This window comes from Xenopus laevis, chromosome 2L, assembly GCF_017654675.1.
Source record: "Xenopus laevis strain J_2021 chromosome 2L, Xenopus_laevis_v10.1, whole genome shotgun sequence".
NCBI lineage: Eukaryota > Metazoa > Chordata > Amphibia > Anura > Pipidae > Xenopus > Xenopus laevis.
The window spans coordinates 98,059,029-98,085,430 of NC_054373.1; the positions used below are offsets into that span (position 1 = coordinate 98,059,029).

At 37.8% G+C, this 26,402-nt stretch overlaps 1 protein-coding gene across 1 annotated transcript in view; it reads left to right on the forward strand.

Annotated features, from left to right (window-relative positions):
* srrm3.L (serine/arginine repetitive matrix 3 L homeolog) overlaps positions 1 to 26,402 on the forward strand; it is a 218,102-nt gene that overhangs the window by 174,481 nt on the left and 17,219 nt on the right. Inside the window, exons 7-11 of the mRNA XM_018246863.2 lie at positions 585 to 653; positions 14,604 to 14,639; positions 17,208 to 17,258; positions 18,363 to 18,467; positions 19,520 to 19,697. Coding sequence (XP_018102352.1) covers positions 585 to 653; positions 14,604 to 14,639; positions 17,208 to 17,258; positions 18,363 to 18,467; positions 19,520 to 19,697 — 439 coding nt within the window. The remainder of the gene's footprint in view (positions 1 to 584; positions 654 to 14,603; positions 14,640 to 17,207; positions 17,259 to 18,362; positions 18,468 to 19,519; positions 19,698 to 26,402) is intronic.

The following is a 26,402-nucleotide window of genomic DNA, read 5'->3' on the forward strand; positions in this document are numbered from 1 at the left end:
GTCATTACAAAAGATTTAAAGAATTTACCAGCATAGACATAAAGCCTTATTTATCTGTTTATTTGTTCTGATACCTGTATATATATGTGTCCGTTTCCATAATTGCTCTGTAAACATCTAATGAAACAGGGATCTTTTCTAGATACATTTTTGAAAACTCTATGATATGGAAAAAGCAATAACAAAAACCCTACAAAATTTTCTTTGATTTTCTCAGATTTTTTTTTTTTTTGCAGTCCCTTCATTTTCTAATGCATTTCATTTGGTGTGCTAGTAGTGAATTGTTGTGGTTCGGATTGACTTGTTGAGCCAAGTAATATTGCCTTGGGCACCAATACTGCTTGGTCCTGCTCTGGAGATAGGACATAAAACTATCCATAACCCTATTCCAAGTCATAACAAAGCTAAGAAAAAAATTGAGGCTAAAGTTTTTATAAAAGAAACCATTTTGCAGTATTGTATTTTCTTTCCTTTGCTTATCATGTTGAACAAAGCTGCTGAATTCTCACAGCTGAGGAAGCAGCTCATTATGTAGCACAGAACAGAAATAAGGATTAAGTGTTTGTTTTCTTTTCTTGTTCCAGCTGTGATAGTTCATCACCAGTGCGGAAAGAGAAGAAAAAGAAGAGTAGTAAAAAGCACAAAAGGGACAGGTAATGTGAACTATTTATTCAATAATAATGGGAAGACACAGCAATCTGTTAAAATAGGATACTGGTCCAGGACTTTGTACTGCTTATGCAGTAGAGAGGGCTGGTATTTTTTTTCCAGAAACTTAGATGGGATCAAGCTGAAGGCCAATTATGCTAAAATTTAAAAATGTATTCCAATAATACAGTGTATAACACTTGTGAAGGTGAGAATGGAGCCAAACTGCTTTGGATGGTAGACGTACACTGATGTTTTATGTTTCCCACGTAGCATAGTTATATTGTTACTTTAGACATAAAATGATTATCCTTGAATATAAGGATTACTTTTGCAGTCTCTTCCAATACTTGCCTATGCTGGATGCACACCTGAAGTTATAATGCATCTTAATGTAAAAAATGTATGTAATTTAAAAAAAAGTATTCCCACTTACCTTTGTAGGATATAATTTATACTGAGTCAAAAAAGGTGTTAAAGGGTTGTGTGCAATTCTCTTCGCCAGAAAACATTGTGTTAAATGTGTTAAAACTTAAAATCAGGGTATGTTAATTAAGGTACTTGACTTGCTGTTGTTTCAGTTTGCTTTCTTTGTAGTGTAAGAAGCTAACGGTTTTAATAGTAAATTTACATACAAGAATGTGGGTCTCTCCCTGCTAACAGAAATAGTGGGGAAAACCAGAGAGATAAAACAGTATAATTATTTTGCTATACCTTTAAGCAATCATACTCCATGTGTATGTTCAAATAAGAATGGAAAAAGGTAAAATAAACAAGGGAGCAAAATATATTTGTGAATGGGCCCATAGACCAGCACTGTCTAAATGAAGGCTTTCTGGATTCTGTATGACAAATTATATCAATATAATACACAAAAGCCATGAATATCTTGTAAATTATATCCTTATAAACGGTGAGTTCTGATGTCATTTCTGTCACATGACTCACTGAAATTTGTGTATTATAATATATAAAGTACCCCCAGTTGTAATATTAGAAGTAACCTCGGAGTTCCATGACCTGTATAAAAACCTTCGGCCTCGTGTTTTTATATGGTCATGAAACTCCTCGGTAACTTATAATATCCTCATATTTTACAAGAGGGGATACTTTATTCACTATATAATCAATGTCAAGAACATGTAAATTATTAGCAAAGAGTTCTAACATGGAATGTGTTGTATAGCACTGTCATTGAGTGGTTTATAGTGGGCACAGCGCTAACAACACTCCATGCTACTTGGGGAATCAATTTCAAAAACTGCCCTGAAATGGAATACAATTGGCTTCTATTAGAACTGTGTTTTTCTAAATAAAAATATTTCAGTAAATAATATAACACATTGGGGTATATTTATCAAAGAGTGAAGTTAGAGATCGCCACAGTCCTGTAGAGTGAAATTCCGTCACTCTCCATTCATTTCTATGGGATTTTTAAAAGAGTTTTTTTTTATCAATGGGTGAAAGTTCATCCTTTTTTAAAAAGGCCTTTTAAAATCCCATAGAAATGAATGGAGAGTGACGGAATTTCACTCTACAGGACTGTGGCGATCCCTAACTTCACTCTTTGATAAATATACCCCATTGTGTTATAACACATACATATCAGTATAATTTGCCTCTGTTGTGTATTGTGCTTGCTTGTTTTATTATTTTACTATTTTTTTTTACAACTCTACTTTAATTTTTAAAACTAAATTTAAATCTCCCAGGGTTTTTCAGAGGCATTGCTATTTTATATTCTTTTGTTTTTTTAAAGCAGATTTTCATTACTCGCTTTCCTATTTAAACAGCTTGTAAAAGAGATAACCATGCTCTGCCTATAATAATTAATAGTCCAAAGCCACTTTATGGGAAAACTGTTACAATGAAAGGCATCATCAATAACATTTTTAGCTATCTCAAGAAACAGCAGAAGTGTAATTGGAGTAAGCAAGTTGGAAGCGCTAAATTGGTTTAGCCTCTGCTTGCTACAGAATCTTACATTCGGTATCCTGGGCTGCCTCAACTTTCATTTTTAGCTTGCCTGCAGATTTCTATCATGGAACAGGACTTTACTGAAGTAAGATGGCTAGTCCATCACCTTTATCTCTCAGGGAGCAACAAGAAAGCAATTAACCTGACTACATGAAAAAAGCATTTTGTAACACAAAAATGTATACAAAAGTTGAAACCTCTTCACGTAACCATAATCATCTTGGGTGCTGGCATTTATTTAAAGCTTGGTAAATAAGTCTCATTTTTCTATTACTAAATACCATCCAGTCCAGATATCAGAATCCATGATACTGGCTGGATAATAAAAACCCTAAAGCTCACCATACACATAAAGATACAGTCATATGAAAAAAAGATTTGTGCGATTTCTGGGTCGTGTGTTGAGTGTCCGGACATTTTTCATACCATGGAGGTCGGTCATTTAGTCGATTGGTCAGGTTAAAAAATTTATATCGGCTAACGATAAGATCTTTGTATTGCCTATGTGACAATATAAATGGGAGACTATCACTACTTTGTCGAACATAACTTTCCTACGATTTCTGTCAACGAATGGCTAGAACATTGTCTGATTTGTTTTTTTCCTACTTATTTTAATCTGAATGGTTAATGGTAGATCATTAGACTGAAACGAATGAGCTTTCGGCGCACAAAGCATAAAATCTGCATGTCTATGACCAGCTTAACTCACAGGGTCTTACTTTTTACATACCAAATGTTATGTCTAATCAGTGAATGGAAAAGTTGGTAAAAAAAATACCAACTGCTTAAGATAGAAGCAGACCTAGCGAATAGCTTAAAACCACATTGTTCATCACTGTTGTGCCCTCTGTCATTTTGGTTGTACATACAAACCCTGGCAATATTTAAAGAGACTCACTGTTGAAGCTTTGTCCTGGACTGGCAATGTGCCCTAGAGACTGAACAGCTTCATAGAACTTTGAGCCAATTACTTTCTGCTTAGCTGTACTGACTCCAGAACCCAGTAGAGACTCCAAACCGTAATCTGAATAAGTGCTTTTTAATACAGCTATACAAGCCACATGAGGCTGCACTATGTACCTGCAAGAGAATTGCAAGGTATTCTTAAACAAGAGCTTACAATATGTCTCATTAAACTCCTTATTTGTTGGCAAGACATTTTTTAGTAAGATCAGCTAGAAAAAATGCCAAAAAACATGGAATTTTTCATATTCTTAATATTAGCTATATCATATTTTACATTTTTATCATTATACTGTATGTAATTGTTGTGAGTTAAATATTTGTGTTTACCATAATCACAATAGTTAGACAAAATAATTGTATCCAGTGTAGTTACTGAAAATCATACTTAACACTTCCAGCCCCTAAATGTATAGACTCCTGACCGGCCCTTTTGTGACATTGGGGCGGGCGCAGGTCTATAAATAGAAGGGTGAACCGCGGGCAGGCCGTGTGGATTGGGAGGGGTCGGCTACTAAAGAACATTTAAACATTAAATAATCCAAGTAGGATTGTTTCGCCACCAATATGGATCACACAGCTTTGTTACCATCAAGTACAACATATTCTATATTATTACAGAGAAAAGAGAAATTATTTTGAGAAATCTGAATAATTTGCTTAAAATAAGATCTGTGGGAGATGGCCTTCCAGGAATTTGGGAATTTGAAGCTTTCTGGATGAGGGGTGCCATACCTGTACTGCACCAGTGGAACCACAGAGCTATTACCACACTGTATGTGGTGGTAGTTCCAGGGTTCTCATTGCAGATAGATGTATCAACAGATCCAATAGGCTTTTGCCGAAATACACGTTAATGATATTTTAACAACGTTCACAAGATAAGTTTTCCCCGCTCAATGGGAATGCTAGCTGCAACTTGTACATAAATCTGGAAAACATATACGTGCCATTATCTTCGTTTGGATGCATCAGTCATAACTCCTGTGTAGCTTCACTTATGTTGAAATTCACCCCACTGTGTTTTGGACAAAAAAAAATGTTGATTAGCAGCAAAAAATTTCACTTTTCACACTGTGCCCATTAAGTATGTACTCACTTATAGAAGTTTTGCATGTTTTCTCCTTTAATTACCAACAGGAATCATCTGAAGTATTCAGTAGCGATCCTAGAGGGGGGCGGGCCCTGGTGCGTGACGCGCAGCCGGGCCCCGCCCCCTCCGTACGGCTGCATTTGGCCGCATTTTCAGCGGTGAATGGACTGCCGGGGGGCCCTAAGGAGTGCGGGCCCTGGCCCGCTTGCACCCCCTGCTCCCCCGGTAGTTCCGCCACTGGAAGTATTGCCTGCACAGTTTTTGCCTGAAAATGGAAATTGTGTTTTCCTGTAACACTAGTGTGTCATACAGACCAAAAGACAATAATCCCATATATTTTGCTGCCATCAGATTTACCTGAAAGAGCATCATCAGTTGGCGATCTTCTTGTGTGGTTTAAGCCTTAAAGCCTTTATTTATTGGTTCCACTTTAACTACAGTTGAAGTAAATATATTTTTTTAGGGAACTGGTGCATAACCTTTAGTAATATTTTACGGTTTCCCAATGTATTACAGTTCAAGCAAATATACTGTAACGCTAATTTGGTTACTGTCCCTTTAAATAATAGCTTCCTTGGCAATTCAGGGGCCCTGAGTCCCTTTTGCAAGTCGGAAAGTACTGGGAACTGGGAAATCACAGCGCAGTGCCTCCACCTAGGGAGCACTGAGGAACTTACCTCAGAGGAATCCCCTAGGAAATAATAAACAAACACACTTTGCAGATAACAATATTTAACTTTATATAAACTGTAAAGTAGTAACTAATACAAAAGTCACGCCTGTATGGGAATATAAAGGACACTACCTAAATCCCTATTAGGTTTTAACTATCTGTTCAAACACAGTTCGTATAGTATCACAGTCCCACTTGTCTGGAAGGGTTAAAAAGCACACAGTTCAAAATGCAATGTCCCTTTCCCCAGAGCTCTTATTCCCCCGGTAGCGCTACCTTTCCCAGAGTACCTTTTCCCTTGGAAAATAGCAGCTTCCCACGTAGCAGGCAAAATTACACAAGGCCTGTCTTCCTGTTAGGCTCAGTACTGTGGCAAATCCTCTCTTCAAGGGATTTACTCTCAGAGGCAGATCACACTGGAATCACAAGTAACTCTTCTCCAGAATCACTCTCACCAATGGCACTTTCCTCCTCTGAAGCTTTAGCAGCGTGGCAGGGTCAGACAGCCTCTTTCTGCACTCCTGCAGACCTCACAGATCCAGCAGCTCTTGCAGGACTTTTCTCCCTTTTGATCCTTTCTCCACAGCACGTGTTAGACTCATTTACACGGCCTACACACACAGATCCAGCAGGGCCTACACACACAGCTTCACAGTCTGGCACACCCTCTCCTCCCAGGATGCACTGCTGTCTCCAGCCAATCAGGTCGCTCTCCAGCCTGTTACTGGGCTGAATGATGTCACAGACAGAAAAGCAGGGGAAGGATTTCTCTTCTCCCCTACATTCTCCCCTTGGACAAATCGGCAACGTCCTCGCTTGCCGTATGCCCTGGCATGCCTGGACAGCAAAACAGTCAAAAATGTCTTTATCACTATTGTTACCTGGGACCCTAACATTGGCCTTACCTGGAGACCTGCGCTTACCCAGACCCAGTACTTTAGATCTATCGGGGGTATCAAAGGTTTCAGGGGCCACCTTCATGCCAATAGGGTTCTCCACAGTAGTCTTCTCTCGACTCAACACCCTATCCTCTTCAGGGGAGTCACTCTCACAGACAGAAGGCTCATAATAAGACTTCTGTATGGTGGAATTTTTGTAAGTCTTACAACTTCGGGCCTGATCACCCATCACCTGGCACTTGTAACATCTCCCATGGAATCTTCTACGCCTACGGCGTACTTTACACAGTGCAGATTGGGTTTCACCTTCATCAGGAACTGGGCAGTTTGACTGGATGTGGCCAAGCTTTCCACACCGGTAACACGTAGGAACTCTCTTAGTTTCAGCTGGGGGTTTGGCTCTCTCATACAATTGAGCTTTTAAGTCCTCCAACTCTTTTCGAAGTTTCTTGTTCTCTTCTGCCAGTTTTGCTTCAGCAGGGGATTTCTCTGTATGCCCTGCAGTGGAACTCCGTTTGACCCTCACATAGGCATCAGCCTCCTCTCGCCGAACCCTCTCCATCAGAGCAACATACCCAGGGGGTAGCTTATCCTGGTAGTGTGCTCTAATTGTCATGGCAACAGGGTCACTATTCAGGGTCCCTCTTTTCAATTGGCGAATTCTCATAAAATCCATTTCATCGTCTGTAATTGCACCGCGGCTCACTAGCAATCTCAGGCCTTGTTCTAGCCGCACAAGATAAGCAGACAAATCTTCCTTCTCTTTCTGGACGGTAGTGTGGAAGCGATAGAGCATCTCTGTAGCACTCTCTACAGGGCCAAACGTCACCTCCAGGACTTCAATCAGATCACCCGAAGTAGCATCGGGGTGACCAACCATATAGGACTTAACAACATCCACGGCAGGGCTGCGAAGACTCTCAAGGATCTTCCTTCTCATAGTAGTCTCGGGCCCAGTCCAATCTCTCACGGACACAACAGTGGAGTCTCTCCAACTCTCAAAGGACTCTTCACCTGAGGGTACAGGATTGGTACCTGAAAACACTTTAAGTCTCTTAAAATTACCATTCCAGGCTAGCTGTGTCAGTTGGTCAGTAAGTTGTCCCAACGCGCTCACAATCTCTGGGGTATCCAGCCGGCCACCAGAACTATGGCGACTCCCCTTGGAGACCACGCTCTCACAGGATGGACATCTCTTTATGTGACTCTTTTCAGCTGGCGAATCAAACAACGTCTTGTTCAGCTGCACACTCTCCGGTGCCTTCACTGCATACTGGGTAGTAAGGGCATCACCCTGGGAAGTTAACTCATCTGCGTCATCAGACATATCAGGCAGAACAATCTTCCAGGGCCCTTCACTTTCAGCATCAATATCAGGGGGAACACGGTCACGATCTATCTCTCTGGGGCTGTCTATAAGAACATTCAACAGGACCCTGGCAGAATCCCGCCGTGACGCAGCCACCCTTGGGCGGTAAAAAATCTGTTTCCCATCCAGAACTTGATAAATAAATTCTTCCTTCACTCTGGGCACCATGGGCCCAACAGCGGCAACCTTTCGGGGGTTAAGTCCCAATGCAGTACACCATTGGCGAACACTTTGTGGAGTTTCAAAGGCAGACATATTTTCATCAAACATCCCCAGCTTCCCAGTCGACATCTCAGCAGTGCCTCCAAAATGTAACGCTAATTTGGTTACTGTCCCTTTAAATAATAGCTTCCTTGGCAATTCAGGGGCCCTGAGTCCCTTTTGCAAGTCGAAAAGTACTGGGAACTGGGAAATCACAGCGCAGTGCCTCCACCTAGGGAGCACTGAGGAACTTACCTCAGAGGAATCCCCTAGGAAATAATAAACAAACACACTTTGCAGATAACAATATTTAACTTTATATAAACTGTAAAGTAGTAACTAATACAAAAGTCACGCCTGTATGGGAATATAAAGGACACTACCTAAATCCCTATTAGGTTTTAACTATCTGTTCAAACACAGTTCGTATAGTATCACAGTCCCACTTGTCTGGAAGGGTTAAAAAGCACACAGTTCAAAATGCAATGTCCCTTTCCCCAGAGCTCTTATTCCCCCGGTAGCGCTACCTTTCCCAGAGTACCTTTTCCCTTGGAAAATAGCAGCTTCCCACGTAGCAGGCAAAATTACACAAGGCCTGTCTTCCTGTTAGGCTCAGTACTGTGGCAAATCCTCTCTTCAAGGGATTTACTCTCAGAGGCAGATCACACTGGAATCACAAGTAACTCTTCTCCAGAATCACTCTCACCAATGGCACTTTCCTCCTCTGAAGCTTTAGCAGCGTGGCAGGGTCAGACAGCCTCTTTCTGCACTCCTGCAGACCTCACAGATCCAGCAGCTCTTGCAGGACTTTTCTCCCTTTTGATCCTTTCTCCACAGCACGTGTTAGACTCATTTACACGGCCTACACACACAGATCCAGCAGGGCCTACACACACAGCTTCACAGTCTGGCACACCCTCTCCTCCCAGGATGCACTGCTGTCTCCAGCCAATCAGGTCGCTCTCCAGCCTGTTACTGGGCTGAATGATGTCACAGACAGAAAAGCAGGGGAAGGATTTCTCTTCTCCCCTACAATACATTTTAGGGAACATGTATAAAATGTATCCAAATGTATGTACAAAATGCTTTTACAGATCATAGTCTTGAGAACAACCTTTTATACAAAGGAAGGATACACCATGTAAATGAGATGAGCTAGTGACTTCGGAATAGACATTACCACACATCTCTGCACAATAATAAGATTATAAGGCTTAGCTGACATGCTCCTTGCTGATAAGAAGGGATTGAAACCTCTGCAATACAGGAACAGAATAACATTTTATATTGTTAGCGTGCCCTTATTTTGAATTGCAAAACAAATATCCTGTTTACCTTTCGACATGTTAAAAGGGATGCAAACAAAGCAAGATCTATTTAATATCAAAACCAGTATGCACTTTCATGTGCAGTATATGTTTGTATATTCTGAATATATATATATGTGATACCTTCCCACAAACAAGGCAGGAAAAAGTATTGTATCTTAAAATACAAGGGAGGATACAATGAAACAGTTGCTGATTTACAGTTCATTAGTTTCCACTGTCAGTTTCTTTTTTTTTGTTTGTATTAGATCATATTGAGTGGGCTAACAGTAAATTAGTTCAGTATTTAGTCAGATAAAAATATGTCTGGCATACCTTCTAATTAGTAGATTTGGCTATTTCAGCCACAGTAATTAAAGATAAACAAAATCATGCATATATACATGCAATTTCCTAAACAAGCATATGCAGTAGAATGGGTCATAGGACATTATCAAATAAGTTTTATCAGATTTCTGCCCTGCTAGACCTACCCCAGTTTTACTGTTAATACTGGTACTATGAAGTAAAGCATCTTGAGGAAACAACAGCTCTACCACACAATAAAAAAACACAAACCCTCACAAAATGAGATTGAAGAATGCTGAAGTATGTTGGGCATAAAAAGCATCTGTTCTTGCTCACAATAAAATGTCCAGCTGCCTCTTCATGCAGCATCAGCACAAGCACTGTTTGTAATAAGCTTCAAGAACTGGATTTCTATGGGCAAGCAACTGCACACAAGCCTAAGATCACCATGCGCAATGCCAAGCAGCAGAATTGGAATGTTTGATAATTCCTATATTGGAATGTTTTCTGTAAAATGGCATAATCCTTGTCTTGGGCTTCTTTCCATTGTTTTGGGAAGGCCCCTTAATTTCTAATTAGGGAGATCTTGACCACACATTAATATTCTACAGAATATTTAAATTTTGTGGATACAGTTTTGGGTGGGCCCCTTTCTGTTTTGAAATTATAATGCCCCTATGCACAAAGCATAAAGAAATAAGTCTGAGTCTGGTGTGGAAGAACTGCCCTTCAAAATCCCATGAAATACCTTTGGGATAAATTGGAAAACCAAGTGTGAGCCAGAACCACTGCAACCCTAATACTGTGGGAGCAAATCCAATGTTCATCAAGCACATGTTGCGTGTAGTGGTTTGTGTGTCCACATACTTTTGGTCATGTTGTGGATAACATCAAATGGGTAATTTATTTGTAAATGAAAACAGACTACTATGTCATACTTTCACTTATTGACCTGTATTTATTCAAATTAGTAATATAAGTTGAAGCAAGCATTTTACCTGGGTTTTCCAGACTAAGGAGCAGATTTTAGAGATGCACTGAATCCAGGATTCGGTTTGGTATAAGACCGGAATTTGGCCTTTTTCAGCAGGATTCCACGTGCCTGGATTCCACGTTTCTCACATAAACAAGGAATGAAAAATGTTTTAACTACAACTCCTTTCCGACCATAATTGACATATGCAAATTAGGCTTCAGATTTGGTTATTCACTATTTACAAAGGATTCTAGTAAAAAAAAAGATTTACAGATCATTTTCCCAATTACTACCAATCTGTATTAACCCGGAAAATAACTTCTACCAAGACTTGCATTTTGTTATGCTGTTGTTTAGTGCTGCCCTCAAATTCTATCGCCCATATAAAAAAACCTCAATTATTCAGGTGAGCTGGCACATATAAGGAAAAAAAACTATCCTGTGAGTAGGAATTATCATTTTAATTTTCAGAAATATTCCTCTTAACTGTGTTACAATGGTGCATTATACCATGACATAAAACTTTCACCAGGAGTTTTCATGTATGGTTAACCAATAACTTTTAAAATAGAAATTAAATATCTGTTTAAACTAGGGATGCACCAAATCCAGGATTCGGTTCGGGATTCACCCAGGATTCGGACTATCTCAGCAGGATTCGGCCGAACCGAGTCAAAATCCTATCCTATGTAAATTAGGTGTGGAAAGGAAAATCATGTGACTTTTTTCCACTTTTTCCTTTCCCATCTCTAATTTGCATATGAAAATTAGGATTCAGATTTGGTTTGGTATTCGGCCAAATATTCCAAGAAGGATTCGGGGATTCCGCCGAATCCCAAATAGTGGATTCGATACATCCCTAGTTTAAAGGAGAAGGAAAGCGCCAAGACGGTTTATTGCCAATAGATTAGCCACAAAAGTGCAAGCTAGAATGCTATATTTATTCTGCAGAATGCTTTACTATACCTGAGTAAACAGATCTAAACACTGTCTCTGTTTGTTTAGGATAGAAGCAGCCATATAAGCTTGGTGTGACATCACTTCCTGCCTGAGTCTCTCCCTGCTCACTTACAGCTCTGAGCTCAGATTACAGCAGGGAGGGGAAGAGGGAGAGAAGCAAACTGAGCATGCTCAAGCCCTGCCCTGAAAGTTTATGCTGAAAACAGGAAGTCTGATACAGGAGCCCATAAGTACACAATAGAAGGAAAAAAATGTTGTGTTTCTTTTGACAGAGGACTCAGAGCAGCATTACTTTGAGGGTTTACTGGTGTCTTTATATAGACCTTTCTGATAAAGCTTACTTAGTTTTAGCCTTTCCTTCTCCTTTAAACCACAACTCTTTTATTTAGGTTTGCTGTTTGTAGTATTGTGCTCCAATTTCAGTTGGAGGTTGAGTACCAATAATGTAACACATTATTGTCACAATCCTAATTTGCTTTCATTATATTTCCTGATCATACCTGACCCCGTACTCTTCCTACCAACGATTTCTGTTCATTGGATCCTATACCAGGTAGATCCAAGAGAAGTTGCTTTGTTTTGCACATCTTTAAAGATATTTCTGAATGCAAAATAAGAGATTTATTTACCATCAACCCAATGTCCAAAAAACATGAATATTTGATACAATTTTCCATAGAATACTTTTTTATGAAATAATAAAACTAGCATAAATTAATGTTATTTGCTCTACTTTTCATCATATAGTGGGTTTAGATGAAAATTTCCATACAACCTGTTATCAAAATGTCCTTTGTTATCAAAAGGATAAAATTAGAGTGGTATAGTGGGTTTTAACCACACTGGAACCTCTAGGAGCCTCATTGTCGATACCCTAAATCCAGAACCAATGTTAAGCACCCTGTTCTCGGCTCTTGCTTCCGCCTTTAACAGCCGCCTTTCACCTCGGGAGAAGCCCTCGGCTAATCGGATGCCACCAGGTCTTATAAGAGAGTTGCCAATCAAAGGGTTCTGGACGAGCAAAGGGGCACGACGGTAAAGCAAAGTCTTTGGGCAGAAGGTCGCAGTACAAGGCGTAGACAAAAGGCATAGTCAATCAGGCTGGGTCAAGGCAGGCAGAGTCCAAGAGGAGTCAGACAGGCAAGGATCAAGCCAGGAGATCAATCAGAAGGGATACGGATACAGAAGAATCGGTTACCAGGCAGGTCAGGATTCCAGAAGTCAGGATAGTCTCATAAAAGGCAGGGGTCACAACAGGTAATCACATATCAGGAAACAGAAGCTAAATAGCACAGAAGCACCAGGAACTCACTAGGAGAAAATCTATAACAGCCACTTTTATCGTGTTTGAGTTTCGCACCATTGCCCGCTGGTGTCATCACGCCAGCCGCCACTGTGCCTTTAAATCTAGCAGAGGTGCTGCGCGCATACTAGGAAACCGGCGTTTGAGAAGAGGAAGACCGGCGTGGGGGCGTCCCCGCCAAGAGCGCTGCGGTGTGTCCCCGCCGGCCCACTAGACCACCAGGGTGAGTAGCCCTCACACTCATGTGCAGATAGAAGTTGCTTTGTAGAACAACATTTGAAAATCAATCCCTTACCACCAATTTCCACTTTCTGGTAAGTTCCACCTTTTGGGAGGCAGGGTTTGAGACTGTGATACCCTCAGTTGGGAGCATTGGAGGGTATGCACCAGGGATCAAAACTTCTAGTTTTGCTATGGTTTATCAGTAGTAAATTAAACCGTTTATCTATTGTTTTATAATGACAATTTGGAGGTTAAATGAATGGTGTGATTGAGCACAAAATGCACTGTCAGGACTTTCTTCACTGGAGTTCAGTGTAGGAGAATTGCATCTCCTGCATCTCCTGCATCAGCCACTTGAATTGGTACAGAGCTGAGTCTTGTGGGAGAAAAGCAGGAGGCTAAGTAATCCAAAAAACAGGCTGAAGTTAGGGCAGGCAGGGTTGGGCAGGCAGGGTTCAAGCGGGACAAAAATAGACAGGGGTCAAGACAGATGACAAGAATACAATACAGAAGATGGGTAAGTAAACCGAAGGTCGGGTCAGAACATCAAAAACATCAGACAAAGTAACTACACCATTAACCAGACACAGAAATATACTGTATGCAAATGATGCCAATGCAGTGTCGCTTGAGTAAAGATGCAAGTAATGCATGGCAACAAGGACACGCATGTCAATGAGTGTTTTGATGCATGCGTTGAGACAAAGTCCAAACGGGCCTTATAATGACATAGTTTTATTTTACATAGTACACATAGTTTACACACACACACACACACACACTGTTTTTAACCCATACTATTTAAAAAGTTTACTCAAAAACCCCTTCATTTTTACAAGCATGGCCTACAGGGTATTAGAGGGAATGCTAATGACAAGGGGCAGTAAACAGAATGTATTCATGAAACCTATATATGCCCCCAGTGTTGGTGACTATACCCCATAATATGTATTTTTAATTAGTTTATATAATGTTGCTTAATCCATATTTGTACAAAATGTTTCCATTTTTCTTTTTAATAGTGGACATGAAAAATTCTCCATCATTTGTCATCCATCATCTTATAATAGTATTTGATTTCTCAGTCTGGAAGGTGACTTACTCAGTGTATTTTAGTTTGTACAAGATAAGGCAGAGTAAATCTATCATTTCCTGACTCTGGGCTAATTTAATCGAATTGCTTTTCATTGTGTACTTTCCTTGTGTGCTCTGTTTGCAATATAGCATCTTCAAGCAGCAATAAAAGGGATCATCATAGATAAATCTACTGTGTACACAAACCAGTACCAGATATACTGTACATAATGAGATTTGTGAGTTCTAGAATGATCTTTACTTACTAATAAAAGTAAGCATTATCTTGGTTATCTGTATTCAGTGGGCAGACAATTTATTATTATGTAATTTGCAGTCTCATAATCCAAAATAAGGACATTACCATGGGCCCCTATAATTCATCTGTTTTTTCTAAGAGATGAATGTATACAAATAGTTCTATAGTATTGTTTAAAAATCTGATCTGATTCAGCTTGCAGTTTCAGCCTCACATATCCCTTTTATTGGTTGGCTTACATTGCCCTGGTTGGTGGCAAACAATGTGGTACACAAATACAGCTAACCCTGAGTTATATACATGTTACCAGTTTATAATTGTATGTATGTCTGTAAATTAAGGCATATTAACAGAAAATGTTTTTCAGGTCAAATTCGGGGTCAAGAAAGAAGCGAAGGCACAGGTGAGTATTGTACTATTTGAACAAAATGATGTGTATGGACTATGGCACATGAGGCATTTCAATAACCTGGTGACCACCACAAATCACTTATCTTTAAGATGCATTCTTATGTGTTCTTTTGTGTCTCTTAAATGGGATGTGCACCATAAATTAAAAAAAAGTGTTTCTTTTTTTGCATAATGAGAAAAAATGTCATTCTAAGCAAAATTATATTGAAAAATTTTCAATGACTGTAAAGTTATTTATATATGTAATTTCTATTAAAATCAGTATGCATCGACCATTTGCTATCCCCTTCACTGATTGCCATAGGCCACACTGGTTCAGAAAAGGTTTAGAAAGTTTGTGCATTTTTTTCTTTTGTGGCTTACAGCTTGTCTATGCCTCTGTTTGGATTTCATATATTTTCACTTCTCTCTATCCTTCTTCTTCCTTCCCTGGGTCAAATCATTTATTATTGCTCTCTATTAGGGATTGAATCTGTACTAATCTCACCATCCAAAAGTGCATCCTGCCTACACTTACTTAATGATTCGTGTTGGCCATCAACACAGCTTCATACAGCACGGTCTTATTTGCAACCTATCTAATAGACTAAAAGAGATAGTGTCCGGATTCTGCTCAAAGTCAGCTGTTGTAAAACAACACTGTTTGTGGCAGTACCACTGAGATACTTGGTAATGGTGGGGGGGGGGGGTCAGGTTGGCGAAGCATGTCATTAATGCTTTTTAAAGGGAAAGTAATATATTTATATATCTGGAACATGCCACTGACCCTTTCTGGCACCATGTTTTCTCTTCTTGCAGTTTGCCATTTAAATTTCTCTTTTCTCTAGTGGACAAAATATAATCTGTGCACATCTGCAATGTGATACCATTGGGAATCTACCAATCTGATTTTTTTAGTAAAGGGGAAGGGGCTTAAACTATTCATGTGCGGTTCAGAAAAAAATTGGACCCGTACCCAACCCTAACCAGAACTTTACCTGCCGGAGTGTTGCCACTCTATTTATAGACCTGCCCATCTCTGACAGGACAGGTCTATAAATATAGGCTGTCAGAGGCAAAAGACGGCAATCTGGTGCTAAAGTTGTCCTGGATCCTCCCAATCAACGGGTTTCGGGCTGGTCCGCACATCTGAATCTGAAACGTTAATCCAAACAAAGCGTCCTGTATACCTCTGTCAATTCTACTGTCTTCCCAATCTTCTTTCTATTTTTTTCCCTTATTGTTTCCCCATCATACCTTTCCTTTCAACATATTTCACATTCTTTTATTTCTCTCTTTTTCCTTTTTAATCTATGATTGGCCTTTAAGGCATTTACATTTTTTTAAAGGTGTAAAAAAACAATTATAACTTGCCCTGTTAAAGTCTGATGACTGAATTTTAAAGTCAGTGAGGAGCAGGCTTTAATTTATGGCATGTGAAAGTGTCAACATAAATTCCCCAAAGGGACTGAAGCATAATTTATGCATCTGCACTGCCATCAGTATTCATGTTATGTAACATATGTTACATTAATGAGATTCCAAGACATACTTTGACTTTAGCAATAAATCCCTATAGAACAGAACGTGCGTTTAAATTTAGAATAGGAAGTGAATCTATCACTTGCTTTTATGTCACCTGCCAACATACAAAATGGACCTGTCTCCTGTCTCCTGTCTTTGTCACTTCCGTACAGTTAAACATGTAGCAGATGGATGGGTTTAGACAAAACACAGGTTTATTCTGCACTGCAACCAACGTAACTTATTTTTATTTTACAGCTAATTATAGCAATAACATGCTATGGTTTGCTGCTGGGGTAACTGCAACCACAGGACTGAGAAGCCAATACTGCAGGGGTCCGGCAACAAAATGATTGGTTCTTCATGCAGTCTAGGCAACTCCTTATGTTACACAAAATCATCAGTGCCCTTATAATCATATTTACAGGGTTACACAGTAAGGACTACCTGACCAGGAGGTAGATAGGGTGTCATTTAGGTCTTCTGTAGCTGTGTTATCATAAACATGGCACTAATGTTCATTATTGTGTGGTCAGAGTACTTGCGAACATGTTTGAATTTATACTTACTGTATTGCAGTTCCCTGCAATGTTAATGTTTTCATGACTCCTGAGTTTTCCCCAATCATGAGGGAAAATGTATGCAGTGTAAATGGAGCATCTGGGATCAAGAATTACTAAGGGAAGTCATGAATAGATTAAAAGGCCTTTGCTTATCACATTTCTCGCTCTTGAAATAAGTGAGAAATTAGGTATGCAACTGAATTTCTTTAATTAAAAAGGTGATCTGTTTTTTGGGCTCTTTTTAATTGTGTTTAATGCTGTATCTTTGTCATGTAAAAATCATTACAAGGCAGGTTACTTGTTATAAGCAATATTAGTATTTGTCTGGTGAATTATACAGTAATCCGTTCCATGAATTGTATGTACATTGGGAAAAATAGCTTGATTTTTAATACACTGTATTGTATAAGGACTATAAATTACGTTTACAACAGACTTAGCCCTAAATGATAATATTTATAAATTTGTATCATACATATCTATTTCTTTTGTAGATCAAGGAGCCCTAGAAACAAAAAGAAAGATAAAATCAAAGACAGAAAGAGGTATTAATGATTTATTACCTTACATCAGATTTTATAGGTAAATGCCTTACCCGTAGATGTAAAATGATTTCAGACACCAGCATTTATTTATTTTTTTCTTAGTGAGATGAAAAGAGCCGTTTTCTAGTTTGCATTCGCATTGCTAAAGAACTCTTTCCTACCTCTACCTCTAAATCTTATAATTCTTCATTACTTGAGTGGATTTGAGATCACATATTTAGGTTTTAGGTTTTAATTCCCCTTTGTTGTTCCTGAAACATGTTGTTACTATTGGTCACTATTAATGACAATGGGTGGACATTTGTTGTAGTTGGTGCAACACTTACATTTCCATAAATGGTGCAAAATTGTTGTAAATGGTGCAAGAGACACTGAAGGGGAGTTACATACCATCCAGCCCTCGTTATGCTCATGGCTGTGTTGCCACGGATATGAAAGTGCACAAGCCAGATAATATATCCTTTTGGATCGCAACTTTTATATTACCTTCATTACACCCCCCGTGACTGAGCTGTGTGCAGAGGAGATGCAGTCATGGTGAAAATTAGTGTCAGTATAGCAGGGGATCTTAATCAGTAAGTAAAAAAGTTTGATGCCCTATCTATATACTATCATTCAGTGGGTCATTATTCCCATGGCTTTTAGTTGAAAGAGAAATGTTTAGGAATAAGTGACTGTCTCTCTGCCTCAGTGGGTGTGTGGAACGTTTTCCAGAGCTTGATGAAAATGACTCATATACCAAACTATAATACATTAATGGGATTTGGCATGCATTTCCAGTGAAAAAAAATATATCTTTTGGTGAATTTAAAAATGTCTAAAGAGAAGCTTAAAAGGTAGCAGTTTCAGAATATACAGCCTTTCTTTACACAGGAGTTGTCTAATTTAGTGACTTATTGTTATTTATATTCTGTGTGTTATTAGCTATCCATAATATAATATATTTGCATCACATTGCTAAAACCTGCTAAATCTGGAATTATTAAGCGATGTATCAAACAAATGCTGAAGTATGATACAGTTGGCTGTCTATGCAAACCACCAGTTCTAGGTAATTTCAGTAACGATTTTATCTTTCTCTGCTGATTAAATATGATTTGGCAGATCTCACAGTGGGTCAACAACACGCAGAACCCACAGACACAGCAGTTGCAGTTCCCATAGTGGATCCCCTTCGTCTGACTACAGCACCTCCAAGTCACCAACCAGGTAGGCCAGAACAAGTCATTGGTATGTCTGCTGTTTGATTTTATGTTACATAGCAAGTTGAGGTGAATAAGATAAACCTTCATCACGTTTAACCATTTGCTGAAATAATGTCTTACTAGCTTCTAACAGATCTAGAGTTCCTTACTGACCAAGAAATAGCAACTGGCTAAATTCCTGGCTTAATATTGTACAATGAGTAGCAATACCAGATGTTTTTATTTTAGTGAGGCCATTTTGAACATTAATGAGTGGAGGGTTAAAGCTGAGAAGGAATAGGACTCAGATGAAGCACGTGGTACTAGGATGGAGTTGACAAAGTACAGGACTGATAAGGACAGGATGGAGTTAATAATGTTTGGAATGAGAGAGTGAAGGTCTGACAGGGACAGGACAGAGCAGCTAAAGTAAAGAACTGATAAGCTAAAGTAAAGGAATGACAGGGACAGGGAGGTAAATGAAGTCCAGCCCTAAAGCAAGGACAAACCAAGACCTTTGCAGGCAGGTCCAGGCCAACACATAGGGGCTAGAAGCCCACAGTGCTCAGACACACAGTCTAGAAAAAGGTGAGAGGAAGAGAAATGGTTTGTAAGATTGGTCATTTATAGTTTAGTATTCTTTGGAAATCTAATTCCATTCATGTTTTTAATTGCATTCCTGCATTTGTATACATTAGGAGACAAGTATAACACAGGAAAGGTGTTTTATTTTTACTGTGGTAACAGTGAGAGACGTCCATTTACAGTCATCTTTTTTTTCCTTTCGTTTTGGAGTGTTTTGGGCAATTTTCTCATATCCTGCATCTTGTGTGATAATTGGATTATTGTGTGCCTGTCTTTCAACTGAATTTAATATAGGCCATCTACGGGCCTACAGCTTCACAGAACAGTTGCATTGTTGATCTTCTAATATGTTGTAATGGGTATAAATTACCTTTAATCCATTGTATAGACAAAATATGCAGCAATAAGACTTTAAAAGACACGTTTCAGTGTACCTGACAAGATGAATACCTTTCCTCCTCATAAAAATGCTGTTCCTGTTTCTTCTGATAGGCAAAGCCCCAAGCATAGGCAAGATGACCGCAAGCCTTCTAGCCAAAGATCCAGCCGTAGCCTGTCCTCCTCATGCACTGGCCACAGTCGATCTGCTACACCCCACCAGAATGGACATAAGAGTGGCAATAACAATGGTCACCACAGTGAAGGAAATCTTCTAGAGAAGCATTTGGATGTATGTAAACTTTTATGGCTTTTTTTAATTTAATAAATGTCCCAATGCCTTTGGTTCTTATTATAGGCTTCCTATCACCTCTTACTTACATACACATGGTGTCTATAAATTGTTTACTTGTTATATCATATAACACTTGATTGGGTCTGTCTTGATAGAAAGCGTGAGATACTGCAGAGGCAGGGTCCATGGGCATAAAACGCTTTCTTTTCACTATATTTTAGAAGCACAATTGTTTAAAGGTATCTGGTTTAAATCAATAAATTCTTTCCCACCTAACAAGAACATTTTAACCAGTGTATGAGAATAAACATTTGGCCTGTTTTTACAAGGCTGATATTACCGACATACTGAAAGATGCAAACTAGCAATATATGAGTCTGTACATTCCTTTCCACAACTGACGTATAAGCTCTAGAATTTTGCTTACCTAAAAGTTTATGCAGTAAAGAAGCACTCTGTCCATAGCATCTAGTTCACATAACTTTGGGCGCAACTTGACAATGTCGCAGAATGGAGATTTTAGTTTATAATATGACTGGCGTGCTATGATCCCTTTTAATTTAGTTTTTCTTTCTGTTATATAGGCAAATGGATAGAATGAGGGCATTCATTAATATGTGCACAGAACAATGATTCTTTACCTACTTGTTTTAATAACTAGGTCTAGAAGCTTCCATTTTGCTTTCCTTCACAATGATAAACCTGATTATTCGGCCTAAGCAGCCATTGCAACAGTTTATGGTCATAATAATATGCTATGACATCCTGCATAATTTGTATAACATATAATTATAGGTGATATGTTATATCCTCCTATACACTTTGTTCTCTGCTAAAAGTTAGATGTTCTTCTATGGCCTTCTCCTCACAAAGTCCAGTACATAAAATGAAAGCCACATCATTATACAAACAGCTTTTTTATTACCTATTTACCAGAGCTACAGTAGCTTCATTCCTATTTTTCTGCTTACCTGTTCCAGAATATAATGGTGCAGGTGTGCTACTGTAACTGGTCTCAGCCTGAAAATACTGTAAATCTGGTGAGGTCCCCTGGCATTGGATGTGTCTTACAAAATAGCAGTGTTTGGTCCTGAATGTTTTGTTTTACTTTACAACTTTCACCATTAAATGTTCCTTTGCCATATACAGTATATTTTTTCTGTCTTGACATCTTGTGCTAGCTGACTTTGAACCAAGCAGAAAAAGATATTTAAAACCTCTTACAAGCATCCCATAAAACCAAGTCCTTTTATGGTGACCAAGATAATTTAAATGATTTCAATAGCCCTTTTTGGAGACAGTGAGCAGATGCAACAGTAAATTTGATTTGTATTTTTAACTAGGCAATAACCTCCTAATAATCATTATGCGTACATTATATTGAAAGAATTACCAAACCTAATAGGTTTTTTTACAACACTTACTGAAAATATTTAAATTCAAGAAGATATTTAAGGTAATATTGCTCTCTGTATCTTCACTATTTCAGCAGGAAATCATATTTGGATCAATACGTGGTTCATTTGCGTTCTATGTAACCACCAATTACTTATCCACTAACATCAGGGCTTCCCAACTCTAATCATTATCAAGGCAGATATTACATGTACCATCATTCTTATTATTGAACTGCAATTGAAAATGCATATTGTAAAGGTTAATTGTAAACTTCTACTTCCTAATTCATGATTACCATAAGAAACCCATTGTTCCATTTCCTTTACTGCTCAAAATTGCACTGAATGTTCTGCCGGGCATTCTTATTTTAACAGTGTGTGGTTCACAATCATAATGATTTAACAGATAATCTGCTCTCTGCAAGGATCATGCATAAATAGGACAAACCATCTAGGGGACTCTTTTTGCATAAAATAGAATGGCGTGACTGAAGAAAAGATATTTATATTAGTTTATTAGTTTTCTTGCCCTGTAACCAAACAAAGATTTGTAAGAGATATCGTAATTAATTAACCGTTACAGTAAACCAATTTGCAAGTAGTTTTAATTTAGAATCTGCATCACATTCACCTGAATCTAACACTTAGAATTTAATACTCAAATTGCAGCTTATTCTTCCACCTCAAGCTATAACTCCTTGAAACTCTTTGTTATCTAATTGAAAATATTTTTCTTATAGACCAGTACCAGCAAAATATGAAAACAATATATAACCAATATAAAATTATACTCATATTATTATTATATTGTGTTGATTTTATTTATTGCCTCCCTGAAGAATGTTTGTTCTTTTGTAAAGACCTACACCCTCCCTATGAGTCTCTTTGCCATCACTTTCAGTAGCACAATATACATATACAATACAATATTAATGAGCTGATGATAAAATCACTACAAAGCTTAAATGCACATACCATGCTTTAAGAGTAAAGGTAAAACTTTTAGAAATACAGACTTAGTGAAACATTTATAAAAAGGTGAAGAGAAATAGTCTAAACATAATTATCTATAATTATTAAAAAAAGGGAAGATAAATCTGCACCAGAAATACACAGCTATTTAGAAATATTTAATTTAAAAAAAAAAAACATGGCAAATATATAAGGATATATTTAATTGGAGAAAATCATTCATCTTCAGCCCATGACCAGATTCAGGTATTGAATATTTGATTTAACGGTTTGGCATTCCCATGTGAGTTTTGAAAATGTACTCTAAATTTCCTGAGCCAAAAATTAAGAAAAAGCAAAAGCGAAAACAAAAATATAAACAATCCCTAAATGCCAAGTCTGTACCCTGATTTGTACCATTGAAATTCCTAGAGAATATACTGTACTTCAGGCTACTTGATGCAAATCCAATGAAAGTGATTTAAATGTACCTGAGATAAATAAATCTTAATATATTCATTATTTATAAAGGCATATAGAACATTTATATTTTTTTATATTACTGGTTCTTTAAGCTTTCATCAAAAAAGTGCCAGAAGGGCTTTAGTAAGGGCACTGCAAATTAAGAAATTGTGGCAGTTGCAATGTTAAGGGTCTGGCCACACGGGCTGATTCGGGGAGATTAGTAGCCAGACGACAAATCTTCTCTTCTTTGCGGCGACTAATGTCTCCCCGATCTGCCTTCCGCCTGCTAAAATGTAAATTGCCTGGGGGCAGGCACACGGAGCACTTTGTTTTCCGAAAGTCGCCCGTAATTGCCTCACAAGGAAACTTCGGCGACTTTGGAAAACAAATCGCTCCATGTGCCTGCCCCCAGGCAATTTACATTTTAGCTATCGGAAGGCAGATCGGGGACATTAGTCACCGCGAAGAAGAGGAGATTTGCTGCCTGGCGACTAATCTCCCCGAATATGCCCGTGTGGCCAGACCCTTAACATTGCAACTGCCACAATTTCTTGCCAGTTTGTGTACCCCCTCCCTCCAACTGCTCAAACTTTCATATTAAAAATATGTAATTATAAATGAATGAACAACATTTCTAATTCTTCCTTCAAATAACATATGAACATATTTCTATAGCTGTAGATGTGTATTTTCATTAATCTCCTCCTGCCTCATACAAGGAACTTGTCAAGCACATATTTTATTTATCATTATATATGCAGTATTTGAACATATCCTTCAGGCCACTGAATACTATAATCTAATCACAAATAGGCGATATTTGTTTATGAAACACCATCTATAAATCAAAATAAATGTATTAATTGCCCATACTGTAATGCTGCCCATCCCTGATTATAACTCACATATATATTAGTATTATGGTAATTTTGCATACCTCCCTCTTTAGGAGAGGTGAGGCTCCTGGACCCCAACAATCTCAAGACTTGCTGGAAAGTGGGCAGAGATTGTGTCCCCATTTTTATGTTATACCTTTGAGAAGTAACACCTAAAGTTATAATACCATGAAAATAGCAAGTGTATGTTTTTGCCTGAAAATAATGTGCATGGTTTAGCAAAAAAAGAGTTGCATTTAAAATATATATATATTTTCTTTACTTTTTTAAATATTATAGCCACTTACCTAGCTGCAAATTTTCTTGTACATACTCCTCTGTACAAACCATGAGCTGCTATCCCTTTTCTGAATAAAGTGCAAATTACTGGGCAAACCTGGAACTGGCACCTGCCTTTAGTAGAATCCTCTTTGCATATTACATCCTTTGCATGTGTTGGTGCAACCAGTTGCTTAGATTGAATTTTTTGCTAATGATGCATCTAGTTTTACAAACATCAATGCACCTGACATAAAGCATTTCACATTCCTATTGTTGTCAATCAATTGCACTTAAGTTGCAGCACATGCTTCTTATTGGACCCACACTTTTATGAAATACTGGGGAAAATTCTTCATTGTCGAAAATTAGTTTTCTGTGCTTTTCTCATTGCACTTATTTTTAATGATTCTTATCGTCCCAACTACTGTATCTCACTCATGGTTTCAGTTCAGTGTCACTCACAAAAGACTCCAAGAGTTCTTTGTTCTCTTATATTACAGAACTGAGATTTTTATTACACAAGAAAGTGGAAGCAATAATAAAATAAAGAAATGTATAACCTAATTTTCTGCTATGCTGTCAAGTTGAACACGTTTACTGGAATAATGGATATTCTTGATGCACCTAGAAAAAGTGGCTAGATCTATTACAGGTATGGGACCTGTTATCCAGAATTGATCTTTCCATAATTACTTTCCAAATACTAGAAAATCATGTAAACATTAAATAAACCCAATAGGTTGGGTTTGCTTCCAATAAGGATTCATTATTTCTTAGTTTGGATCAAGTACAAGGTACTGTTTTATTATTACAGAGAAAAAGGAAATGATTTTTAAAAATTTGGATTATTTGGATAAAATGGAGTCTATGGGAGATGGCCTTTCTGTAATTTGGAGCTTTCTGCATAACAGGTTTCTGGATAACAGATTCAAACCAGTACTTTATTTCTTTCAACATCAGTCTACGTGACCAAATATTACACATCATTTTCAGGCTTAAATATTTTTTTAAATATAGTATCACTTCAGTGTAGATCATGGATACTGAGGTCCTGTATATGGACCCATCATGGTCTGCTCAACTCTTACCCTCCCATTTCACTACATATAATGATATTTTAAAATACTAAGAGATTTTAAAGGTACAATATAAGATTGGGAAACACAAGTAAAAACCATAATATATACCTAACTTTTCAGTTTACAGTTTAACTCTTCTCTGACATATTTAATATTTTGATTTCTTATATCTACCATCCTCCTCGAATGATCTTTTTGTACGTGTAAATGTTTGTGAACACATTCCCATATTCACAAGTGCTGTACAATAAAACATAAGCAGAAGGTGGATGCAAAACAAGATGCATAACTAAGGATAGTAGGAAGATGAAAAGGGACATCTGGGGTTTGCATTTTGATCCGTAGCGCTTTAACTGTAATATGCGCAGTGAAAAAAATGGCATTGAATATATACATAGACAAATAGTGACTAAAGCTGGCTATACACACACATAATATATGATCTTTTCTTTAACCACTCACATCAAGTCCCAGGGAAATTGGATGATACATATTGAAATAGCTTGCGTTAATTGTAATGGATTTAAATGTGTATAGCTAATTTTACTCACGTCCATAAATTCTGGCCAGTTGCTGCTCTTTACCTTTAGAGGTCCCAATCCAAAACTTACTCGTAGGAATATTTTATCAAATATTTACGAATTTTTTCGCATCATGATTTAAGTGGCATAGTGTATTCCCTCTTCATTAAAGTCTTGATGTCTGAACAGTATGATAAAGTGCATGTTTAGTATATTTTAGACTAACCTAGAATAATTTATTTCGATTTTTTTAATCCCATCTGTGTTTTCCTTTAGCCTGTCATTTGAAAAGCGGTAATTCTTTGACTTATTATAGGGAGAAATGGTCTCTTTAGTGTCCTTTTCGCTCATTTCTTCATTTTCTTTTCATAAACAGAAATGCAAGTTATTAATTTTTTTATCTGTGATGTTCTAGATTTTTTTTTCTTAATGTGTGTTTGTCATTGTGGGCTTTTTATTTTTAGTAGTAAACCAGAAATCTGTATTTTTTTTTCTTTCTCTTACAAAACTATATTTTTGTAGATAATTTAAAAGGGAAGATAACTGATGAGTGGTGTAGCAATTTTATAAGTAAACACACTTTAGTTAGAAAGCAGAAGTTCTTGTTAATGACACGGGCAATGTATATGAGCAGTAATTGGTGTGGGTGTATAGTTTCTGTTTAAATGGGGGAAAATGATTCATCAGAGCTGCTTTAGACATATGCTATTTGTTTTCTAAGACACAGATGGAAATTATAATATACTTTACATCATTCATTCATTAAGCAGTTACTTCTACCTATTTTTTAGGACTAAACTATGGCCTGCTTTTAAGCATAGTGTATTGTTACCTCCATTCATTTTTCATTAATTTTTGTAGACCAGACAGTATAGTTTGTCCTTGTAGGCAGTATTATTGCATTTTAGGGTCACAAACACATAAATATACATATATATTGGATTCCTTAACTGGGATAGATGCCATAAACCACAGAAAAATAATTGATTTAAATATAGATGATTCTGGTGGCTCATATATCCAAATATGAAAGTACAGCATGTTCTGTACCCTCATATTTTAGTTTATAATGGAAAGAGTATGAGAGAGAACTTTTTATAAATAGGCCTTTAAAATGAAGGTGGTGCATTAG